General features: G+C 39.2%; 1 protein-coding gene across 1 annotated transcript; it reads left to right on the top strand.

The window, feature by feature from the left end:
• Positions 1-877: 877 nt before the first annotated feature.
• On the top strand, positions 878-1963 carry LOC310936564 (E3 ubiquitin-protein ligase RNF128-like; the record flags this gene model as incomplete). Its single annotated transcript, XM_083900637.1, has 1 exon — positions 878-1963. One exon carries the CDS (start codon positions 878-880, stop codon positions 1961-1963), a length of 1086 nt encoding a protein of 361 aa, XP_083756763.1.
• Positions 1964-12302: the final 10339 nt, after the last annotated feature.

The following is a 12302-nucleotide window of genomic DNA, read 5'->3' as shown; positions in this document are numbered from 1 at the left end:
GGAAAAACCTGTGAAGTCCTGTATGATCAGGAGAACTCATTACCTCTTTGCAGAGTTTGTCAGTTTGTGTGTGAGTGTCATACATTCAAAAGTACATTTGTATTGAGTATGACGAGATAGTGAGAAATGATTAGTTACTGGATATAAGATTGTTCCTCAGTGGAAGTTTGCACTCACTTTAAGTCTCTCTCTGATAAGCATTGTGAGGTGTGGTAAAACTATACAGTGTTTATCTAACACACACAAGGCAGAGGAGTTATTCTCGTCAGTTTGCTTTTAACAACAAGCATGTAGGCCGCAACAGAAGGAGGAAGGAAACTGGTAGAACGAGACAGACCAGTCGAGCTGTCATTGTCATCAGTACACAAGGAAAAGAGTCAGCAGCTTTCACAGCTTTACAGACTCGCTCTTACAGTGTCGCTGACCGACCGACCGACCGACCGACCGACCGGTGAACACGACTACATATCATTTGCTTATCGCGTCTCGCTCTCTCGCTCTCTCTCTCTCTCTCTCTCCTCGGCTGTTTCCTTCCTTGCCTTCTGGAAACCGTGCGCATGTTTTGTGTACTTCAACTTGTTGAATACCAGCACCCTGCCCTCTGTGAGGAGTGCTCACTGTTCAAGGTTCAGGAAGATAACGAGAGGTGAGTGGCTGACGCGTAGCTCGTGTTATGTTACCAGAGGCTCATATCAGATTACCGTGGACAGCAGGTTGGGTGGAACTCTAGCTGTGCTCAGAATCGCTGTGACTCGGAACAAACCAGGAACAGGTTTTCTGACAGAGGATTGTTAAAGAAGCTAAAGAAGCTAAAGCGCTAACAGAGACAGAGAGAGGGCTTTTTTTTTTCCTTCTGTTTTTTAAGACGAGCGTTACCATGGGTAAGACAGCACAACACCTTCTGCTGCTTCTGCTGTGTCTGTCAGGACTTGTTCGCTGCTCAGCTGCCTTCGTGTTTTGGACAGCCATGGTGGACATAACCTATAACAACAAAACCACCAATAAGACTGAGGAGAAATACTGTGAGTGTGGGATTTTTGGTCGTAACTCCCCCGTGGAGACCGTCTCTGGCATTGTGACTCTCCCCAAAGACGACCCTAAGGGCTGCAGCGCGGATCCCTTGTACAATTTCAGTGCATCGCCCTGGATAGCCCTGGTCAAACGGGGCAACTGTACCTTCACCGAGAAGATTAATGCGGCCGTACATCAGGGGGCAGTCGGCGTGGTGGTGTATAACGTGGACGGCAGTGGTAACAGCACCACACACATGTCACACTCAGACGCAGACGATACGGTGGCTATCATGATCGGCAACATTAAGGGTATGGAGATTGTCAACTTGGTGAAAAACGGGACAGACGTGTATCTGACAATTGAAGTGGGCAGCCCTCACGGGCCGTGGATGAACACCTACTGGCTCTACTTCCTGTCCATCGCGTTCTTCATCGTGACGGCAGCCTCGATCGCCTACTTTGTGTTCATCTCAGCCAACCGCCTGTACAATATGAGAATGCACAAGCGCAGTGAGAGGAAGCTGAAATCGGAGGCCAAGAAAGCAATCGGGCGCCTTCAGGTGCGTACGCTGAAGAAAGACGACGAGATAACCAACTCTGACGCCTTCATGTGTGCCGTGTGCATCGAAGCCTACAAGGCGGGCGATGTGGTGACGGTGCTCACGTGTGACCACATCTTCCACAAGGTCTGCATCGAGCCGTGGCTGCTGGACAGGAGGACCTGCCCCATGTGCAAGTGCGACATCCTGAAGGCACTGGGGGTCGAGGAGGAGACGAAAGACAACATTTCCACCAACTCGCCAGAAGATGTCACCGTCATCACAGTGGCAGGAGGAGACAACCTCTACGAAGTGCCACTGACTGACCCAGCGAGCTCTGACCCTGTGAGACTCCAGCATCGCTATGACAACAGGGCCTTCGAGGGAGACGCAGAGGCTGGGAGAGAATGAACAACAGCAGCAGCAACAGGAGCAAAATAGCAACCGAGACATACGTAACCTTCCTGTTTGAATTACATATTTTCCCTCTGACGCGCTGAAACAACAGACTGGCATCAAATTATCATCTTATCCATCATGAGAAATACTCTCTGACCTGTAGTCTAATGCAGGTGGGCTACAATAGATTTGAAAAAACACACATTCCATGGATTCCCACTGTTAATGGGCTGTGTCTAATTAGCCATTTTCTTCATTTCTATCGTGGTGCAAGTATGTAATTATTGGTAATTATTGGGTTCGGGCTCATTAAGGTTCCATTTGATGCTTAGAGTAGAGACTGGAAAGTGAGTAGTCATGGCGTGACGCCAGTGTCAAATTTCTGTTTTGCATTGCAAGTGCACTGGTTAGGGAGGAAGTTCAGCAAAGCATTTGAATGTGTTTGAAATCGAGGCCAACGAAAGACGTCTGTGTGCTTGTGTTGATCCAAGTCCTTGAACCATTGTCTTTTAGATTCAGAAGAGCAGAATTCATCGACATTAATTTGAATCATCTTACTAGTTTTTTATTAATCTTGTTTTCAATAGTTATACTGTCAGGTTATCAGGCACATGCTCATCAACACACCCGTGCTCAGAAAAACAGCATGATGACACACACAGTGCACTATGATCGGTTAATAACATCCCCTCAGAGACTGTTAAGTCCACCACGGGAAGCTGTTTACCACGTATGAAACAAAGTCCTTCATAATTGCTGGCTGGTTTGTCGTAAAAACCTCAGAGAAAACAATGTCATACGATGCCCCTCCCTCACATAATGTTATCTTGACTGGTGGAAAGGTGAAAACTTGTTTGTGTTTTAAATTACAGTACAGTGGGTGGTGATTGCACTTTTGGAAACCAATTTTGTATATTGATATTGATTGTTGACAGTCATGGAATTCTATCTGTAAAAGTAAATGTCGGGCAAACAGGGACAAAAAAAACAATGTTATCACAATTAAAAAAAGTTTGAAATTAGTTTATTCTGATAATTATTAGGGCTGCAACTAATGATTATTTTACCACAAGCACTTATTTGGTCCGTGAAATGATCAGTGTTTACCAAACCTGGAAACAACGATGTTCTCAAATGTCTTGTTTTGTCCACAAACCAAAAAAACGATTCAGTTTTAATGATTTATTTGTCATATGGAGCAAAGAAACCAGAAAATATTCACAATTAAGAAACTGAAAATACTAGAAACTCAAAATTGCTCAAAATAATACATTGATTTTCAAAATAGTTGACGGTAATTTTAGTAATTGAATAATTGTTGCAGCCCTATTAATTGTCATGATCTATCTATCTAGCTAAACAGAGAAACATACACATTCGAGATATATGTGATACTATCTATCTATCTATCTATCTATCTAGCTGGCTGGCTAGCTACCTGGCTAGCTACCTGGCTAGCTACCTGGCTAGCTAAACAGAGAGACATGACACACTAATGTCTTAAAATGTGCTTATCATGACGTGGACATATACTGAACCTTTGTGGTATTGATATTGAAGAAAATTCTTCCCTGTGACGCATGATTGAAGGCGTTCATCCAGCTCCTCTTCTCTACCTCTCATCTTAAACATTATGTTTTTACTGAAATCTGAATTCCGAGATAAAGTGTGTGCGCGTGTGTGTGTGTGTGTGTCCATGTTAATGATAAACCTAAAGAGTTGTTCTGTCCCTTTGTTTGCTGGTGGGGAAACACTGATTATGGTACTTAAATACTGTACGTTACTTAATTTATTTTCTATATTGAATCATTTTCATGACTGTTTTACAGATTCCAGGAGTCTTAAATTGTGCTGTAAAAAAAAGAAAAGAGGAAAGAATGGATATTACTTGCTGTATTAAATCACATTGATGCTTATTAGAATGCAATAAATCCCTCAAAATGAGGCCAACAGTACGAGGACATGGGCTTGTTTCTGAGTGAGTGTGTGTGTGTGGAAGAGAAAGTGTGAGGCGTTTGGGCCTGTGGGTGGCAGTAGAGTCTCACTGACATCATGGTTTTTCCTCCTGTAAACTATAATTACCTCTGCACCGGTGGGAGCAAATCTGCACACACACACATACACAGGCCGAGCTCAGGCTGGATAATCACCACATCACATGAGTCAGTGATATGTTGTTGTTTTTAATTATTTCATTCAGCTTCAGTCAGCAAAGCACAGAAAGTCTGGAGTGAAGTAGTCTTTGGGTTTTGGTTAAAGCTCTGAATGTGAACATGTTTCCTGCACTTTTCATTTGTTTTGAATCTTTGAACCATGGAGCAGATATTCACACACTGATTGAGATTCTATGTTCTATGTAAACAACTTACCTTTTAATTTAGCTTTAATTTACCCAAAAACTCAAAAATATTTTGTTCACCAATTCAAAATAGTGTATTTCTTGCGAGTTATTATTTGGGCTGCAACTCACCATTATTTTTCATCACTAATTGAGCACTTGGTCGGTAAAACCACATGTCAGATGTCAGAAAATGTGAATTGGAGTTTAACAAAGTTGGAAATGATGATTGTCAAACCAAATTCTGTTTTAATGATTTATTTGTTCAATGGAGCAAAGAAACCAGAAAATATTCACATTTAAGAAGCTGAAAAATCAGAGAAAAAACACTCAAACTGATGAATTGATTATCAGAATAATTGACGATAATTTCAGTAATCAATTAACCAAATAATCTTTGCAAATGTTTTAAATGACATACATAATATGAAGTTTTAATCAAGTAACCTAAACATCTCTTAGAAAAGATTTGTAGTATTTCTGTTTTTGAATGTGGACAAGTCAATGTGTTGATTCTTCTTCAAGGTTTTAAATCTATCACATGTAAAGTTACAGTACTGTGTGTAAATATGTATCAGCTTCTCCTCGGAGTGTGTTATTGAAATATATGAAGCCTTCAGTTCAGCAACAAAACCCAAAACATGTTCAGTTTGTCCAATGTGGGCGACGGTCACAACTTGGTGAACCCCCACAGAGCTGACCATGCTGTTGATATAAATATATAAATATAAATATAAATATAACTGACTCATTCGGGGCTGATGAAAAACATTTTGTACAAACAGATGATGATATAACTTTAAAAATATATATGTATTACCTTAAATTTCTCAACTTTAATAATATCAGTAATCAATTTTTTTTAATTTTTTTTTTACAAATCATTCAGTCCTAATGGTGACCTGTCATGCTAGGTCCAGTATATTTAAATAAACACGTAATAATAACAATTATATATAAATATATGATATATTCAAGGACACATATAGACTAGACTAGAAGAGTCAGTAATTGAACCCACAACCTACCAGTTGAAAGACAACTCAATCCTTACCCTTACTTTTTTAATACTTAAGTAAAATAAAATAAAGTTACTTTCAAGACATTTTCCGGTAAGATACTTGTACTTTTACTCCCTTTAAAGTAAGTATTCCCTTTAAGGTAATTTATACAAGACTGGCTGTTCGGGACGATAAAATGGTAGAAGATGAGTGAGTGAACTTTCACTCCAACAATATTCACAGAAAACACAGCAAAATCTCTTAAAGTTGCTCACGACAGCCAGTTCTTAAAAAGTCACAGTGAGTGTGGTCCTGGTGGCTGCAGGTGGTGATGCATCGCAGGGAATGAGCCTCGAGGTTAGAACTCTTTTTTTCCCCTGTGTATTAAAGCATTAGACTCCTGAGCTGAGTGAGTGTGAGCCAAAAAAAAAGACCCTCACGTTGTTTGCGCTGTCGTCTGAGGCCTGGATTTCAGGCCGTGTGCTGTGACCTCAGAGTTCATAGGTCATCTGGTTATAGTGGTTTCGCAGCAAGACAGAGAATCGATAGTGAACTAACTGGACCTGTCAGGCCCGGGAACAAGTGGCAGGCTCTGGGTAAGAGGCACACTCTGCTCAACGGTGGCGCGACTCTGATTTATTGCAGTTGTTAAGGAGAAAATTGAGTCAGAAGGTTTTCATTTAACGGCATACTAGTTGGTGGCTGTGGTCGAATACAACACTTGACCTTCACTTTCAGATAGGAATCACAGCGTGAGATTAACTGCTGTACTATTGTAGTGACCCGAGAGCTTATCTCCTCTTCCACAGTCTAATCACAGTTAATATCTCGTGTTTTCTCAGCAAACAAATAGACCTGACTTCAGGATAGTCATTAATAATAATCAAAAAGTCAGGCTCTGTAAGTAAAGAATGAGCTCATGTTTGAATGTAGCTCGGCACCACCACCTGGTGGGCAAAAATGCGACTTGCAATGAAATTGAAAACCTTCATGTGTGATTTTGTGGTTGACTGGGAACAAACAGAATAATAAAGTCCTGTATTCTCTGCCACTTTATCTAAATCTTCAGACAGTATGACACACTTCAACCAGCCAATCAGAAGCCAGATCTGACTGCAGTCATTATTGGCATGAATTAAAGCTGTAGCACGTAACTTTTTAATATAAACAAAACTCTGTTACATTCCAACTATTGTCACATTGTTCAGTCTGTGCCCATTAGACAGAAATCAAGCAGTTTTCAAGAAAGTAAAAAAAGTCTAATTTTGTTGAAGTTGGCCTTACTTTTTGCCTGGAAAGAGAAATAAATCAAAATAAGTTTTGCATTTAACTTTGTCTTAATAAGACATCACATATTACTTTAAGGTACCAGTAACAGGCTACAACAATAGTTTAAATGAACTTCAGACTGAGGGACGAGATTTTCTCTCCTCTCTGAAGAGGCAGAATCTGTGGTTCTCTAAACAGTATTTTGTAATTCTACACAGTGTTTGAAAGGTGGTGTCAGAGAGCGCTGTAGTTCACTGACCTTCTCATCCACTCACTCCATAAACACAGCACAGTTACAGCTTCACTGCCTGATTTGGATGATCTGTTTCCACACAAGTTGAGATCAGTGTAGGTCATGTAGGTCATTAGCGGGAGCACCGTGGAGTTAGATAAAGTCATAATGAGAGGTCATGGCTTGCGTATGTATGTGTTCAGGGCACTTCTCTATCTTCTCCCATATTAAGTTTCAAGCTGATTGATTTACAGGGCACTTCCTGTTCCTTGGCAAAATGGCCGAGTTAGGGCAGAGTTCAGAGTCGGTCACTTGTGTCACGTATGGAGTTTCAAGGCGATCGGTCAATGTACGGCGAACTTCTAGGGAACTTCCTGTACAAAAACAACATGTTTCAGACCCTGGCATTCGTGCTCAATAAAACCACCAAAACCTACGCACTGCAGCTTTAAGTATCAGGCCTGCAATAGATCTGTGGAACTGCTCTAACTGTTCTTACAAATGGCTCTAAAACACTCGCCTCGTCCCTTTTTGCCTCTGCACTGCAGCTTCAGCAGAGCAGAAGAAAGTCCTTCTAATTAAATTACAGGAGTTTCTCCTCCATGTCTCTAGTTTCACAGACTCGCTGAGTAATTATTTTAATGAAAGGAGGAAATTCGATTTGCAAAAAAAAGTGCAGTAACACACAAACCAAGGGGGTTCCAGAAGTTGCTGTGACATAAAAATATAATAATATTTATTATTCTCCTTCTGCTTACTTAAGCTATTAGATTGTATAATGTAAAATAAATACACCACTAACCCCCCCCCCCCCTTCGTCAGCCTCATATCTAATGTTCCATTGACTCATTGATGAAGTGCAAATATTGATTAAACTATAGCCTGCATTGCTCCAGCAGCAGTCTATGATCTACATTATATTCATCGTAGTGATATTTGCAGTGTTTCAGGTTTGTTCAGGTGAGCGTATCGGCCTCTGTTTGACGCTCCCTGTCCTTCCTTCCTCCACTTCCTCCTCTGGTAGATCAGATAATGCCGAGGACAAAACGACTCCCATCCTGTGTGTCATTGTGGTCGCTGCCCCCGTCTCGTCCTGTCTCGTCCTGTCCTTTGACACAGCCTCCGCCCATTGCTCTGTGTGTGTGTGTGTGTGTGTGTGTGTTTTCCTCCTCCTCTCCCGCTGACAGACAGCTGAAGGTCAGTGTCGACACGTGAGGTTAAAGGTAAACAGAGGATGTCCGAGGACAAAGCACCTCCTCTCTTTAACTCCATGTCAGGGGAAGGAAATGATGTTGCTCTTATGTGTGAGACACACAAAGGCTTAAGAGGCTGAACTATAGAAGACGGAAAAACATAATTCCTTTCATCTGTTTTGTGTTGTTGTTGGTTTTTTTTTTTTTAAATCCCTGAATAACCAGTTTCAACTCATCACTCATTTAAAGTGGTTTGGTTTTGCTGCCAAATAGGTTGCAGTGATTAAAGGTCTGCCATCTACTGGTGATATATGAATACAGCATCATAGTCATAAATCAGTGTTCTGCGTCGTCAGTGTTCAAAGATGGAGCAGGGACTCCCTACAAATGTATTACACCACATGTCACAAAAAGAAAAAGCATAAATATTTATTAGAAATCCTTCAACAATGCACTTGTTATTTATTTCTAAGTTACATTGAGCAAAGGAACCAGAAAAATCAGAAAACTTGTTTGAATTATTGCCAAAAAAACACTCAAAATGACTCATCTGTTATCAAAATAGTTCATTAATAATTGATTAATTGAATCATAGTTGCAGCTCTATAGTCTGTAGAAACTGTGAGGTAATAATACAACATCTGCTCGACAAACATTTGCAATCAAGTGTAAACATATATATTTATATATACACTTAATTAGTAAGTGATTCATTATTTACTTGTATATTATGAATAAGTAAATGGTTACAAGTCAAGAATAAAAAAACAGCAACACAAAACAATCAATGGAAATACTACACTTATAAATAAATAAGGTAAATTAGATAATGGTTATGCAATTTCCTCTTCCACACTGGATTTCCATTCCCCTGCTGCTTTTCCATTTTCGTATTAGCTCTTTGATTTGTTCAGTCATTTAGCTTTTAGCCTCTGTGCTGCTGGTAAAACAAACAATGAAAGAAAATGATGTAAAAGAGTCATATTACTCATTATAATATCACAGAGTGGTGTAATGTTCTTATGTAGGTTATTTAGTATTGTGTCGTGTTAAGTATAAAATACACTTTTTAATGGATTCATTCAGTTTTCTGCACAAATAATATGCTATTTTTTATTGCCAGGACAATTGCGATGCTTAGTTAATATACAGAGACTTCATTACTGAGACAGTCCATCAATACTATGTTAGTACTGTGACATCTGGGTATTGATATCATTACATCGTGATATGGCATTTATTATGTCTTTCCTGGTTCTAAACTTATATTGTGGCATTTATTCAAATATTGTGTACATAAAATTGACAATTTTTGATGAAATATTGTCCTGACCTATAAACATCATATTCAACAGACTGATGAGGTCAAGTTAAATCAGTATATACTTCAAGAGAAATGCATCTTTAAAGCAAACAAAGTTTGGGAAAGAGGAAATAAAATGTAAATGTATGTGATCATCCTCAGTGATGAGTCATCACCTGCATCTGTCTGTGACCTGTTCCCTGTTGTTGCTCTAACTCCATCAGTCTGTATGCAAACCCTCTGCGGTTTCCCCCATCAATAGCTCTATTTGTATATATTTCATGAAAACTGATTTATCAGCAGTGTTGGCGATGGAGCTGCGTATCATCACAAACTGAAAAATTATCCTCTTGTCTCTCTCTGAATGTTGATGGCCTGAGGCAAGGTTTCAAACCAAAGTTTCCTCCCGGAGGAAACGAACACTCAGCACAGTTTGACAACGCGGATCAATGATCAAGCTGCTTTTCATCAACTCCTGCTATTTTCTGTAATTTTATTCATGCGCGTCTTGCTGGAGGCGCACTTTTCAGAAATGTCAATAGTTTGTGAAAGTGGCCGTGCGTTTGTGCGTTTGTGTGTTTGTGTCACTTTTTTTTTTTTTTTCTTGCCCAGCAGCCCATCCATCCTGTCTGATTAGCTTCTCATGTGACCTGTTGCCTGCGGCGATTCATTAATGACCCATTTGCTTAATTGCAGAGAGCGAGCAGGACAAAGAGAAAGGCACAGCGGGGATTATGCACAAGAGCTGAAGGAGCTGATGTTGATGTAAGTCGTAGAGCAGGTGAGAGCAAGATTCATTGTGCTGTACAGTGATAACGCCCAGAGGGGCATTCAGAATCTCAAGGCATAAAAGAACAACGACGGTTCAAAGAATAATTCAATAAATACAAACATTTGGGGGAAAAACAAACAAGAAATGACACGGTATGTTGATAAAAAAATAATTATTGTGAAACTGTACCAAATTTCCCTCACAAAATACCAAAAATTCCTCATAATTATTTGATTAATCAATTATTAAATAAACGTCAACTATTGTAATTTGCAATTTGAGTGTTTTTTTAATAATTAAAACAAACTTTCAGATTTTTCAGCTTCTTAAATTGTAATATTTTCTGATTTCTTTGCTCCATTTGACAAAGAAATCGTTCAAACTAAATTATTTTGGTTTGTGGCGAAAACAAGACATCTGAGAACATCATTATTTCCAGGTTTGGTAAACAACGATCAATATTTTACGACATTTTTTGGATATTTTACAGACCAATAAAATACTTGATGGCGATGAGTAGTAAATAATCAACACATTAATCGATTATGAAAATAAGCGTTAGTTGCAGCCCTAGCTAGTAAACAAATTCTAGGCGGGTAATTTTTGACTAACAAGGAGACCAAAGTTATTCCCTTCCAGTTCAAACAATTGAATATTTTCAATGTCAAGGACAGTAAGAAGAGTAAGAATGGTGTTTGTCAGGCTAACAGTTAGCCACCAGCTAGTCTGGGCATGTTCTCAGTCATGTTGAAGGCAACTTACCCGAAGGCAACGTTTTTAAACTCAATTCAAGCAAGTCCAGTTTGCTACAGCTAACTCCTGAAGATAGCCACCAACTAAACCGGAAACAAAGCTAATGCTAACAAGTTGAAACGGGGGTATGTCGCCACCTAGCGTAGCAGAGGCAAACACACTTCATTCAGTAAATTACTAGAGCTTATAACGTACACTGGGACAAGAGCTGTCGTCCTGTTAGAAGTGTGTGTGCTAATGTGTCACCATATTAGCACGTTGAATGAAGCCATAAAGTCAACAACACTTCTCGTTATCTTGTAAATCAGCACAGATTTTTATGACGCACTGTTCAGCAGCATATACTGTAAATGATAAAACATTTATTGCACACGGTGAACATGAGGTCATCTCAGACGGAGACTTCAAAGTTCAGGACGTTTATGGCCGTTGATAAAAAGGCTGTTTTCCTTTTAGTGCACATTGATGTGAAACACCTACCTAATGGAAACAAGTGCACAGTTACAGTGAAATGTCACGATGGCACTTTTGAGATACTGAGTATCAGCATTTTTAACTGATTTTACAAATAAAAATTAAAAATCAACTGACGTAACGGTCCACTAGGTGGTGCCAAGTGCTCACTCTCACGAGAGCTGTTGTGTGAGTTTATCGCAATATCTTAAATATTGCAATAATATCATGTTGGCGTTTCCAGTATGAGTGACATCTTCTGTGGTGTAAGACTAACCATTAATTTCATATTTGATTCATCAATTACATGTTTGGTCCAGAAAATGTTTCCCAAATCTCAAAATAATGAGGTTTTTAAATGTTTTGTTTTATGAGAATTATTAAATTATTCAGTTTGAATGATTTCTCCGTTATACATTTTCTATTAATTTCATTTAAAGGTGCATTATGTAATAAATCATAAAATCCTCCAAATATGTCACAGAGACTCAGGAATAATGTTCATATAACAAACTGAACTCACCAACAACAACAGTACAGACTAAATATTTGCATTCAAAAAAATATTTTGCAGACTGCAAATCATGTTTATGTTTTAAAATCATGTTTTGGCATGTGGCGCCACCTACCGCCGTCTACCAATCATTGCAGTCAGTCTCAGAGTCTCAGCTGCCGAGCAAAGGCCTCGGTATTTTGAATTTGAATGTAGTAACTGTTTTTGGCCACATTCTTACATATGGCACCTTTAACCTTTTTTTTAACCAGGAAAAAACACACTGGGATTAAAAATCAGAGTTAAAAAATAAATAAATTCACATTTAAGAAGTTGAAAAATAAAAGAGCTTGGTTTAATCATACAAACAACAACACTCAAACTCAAGTTGATTATCAAAAATAGTTGACAATTGATTAAGTTAGTGATTAATCTTCGCACACCGAGTCTTTTATGACAGTGATATAAAAACACACACCTCTCAAACACCACAGAGCTGCTGTGTTTGTACACGTCGCCTTATTTGAGTCGAGAAAAACGAGAA

This window comes from Microchirus variegatus, assembly GCF_963457635.1.
Source record: "Microchirus variegatus genome assembly, chromosome: 14".
NCBI classification, from domain to species: Eukaryota; Metazoa; Chordata; class Actinopteri; order Pleuronectiformes; family Soleidae; genus Microchirus; species Microchirus variegatus.
This window is presented reverse-complemented; position numbering and strand designations above follow the sequence as displayed.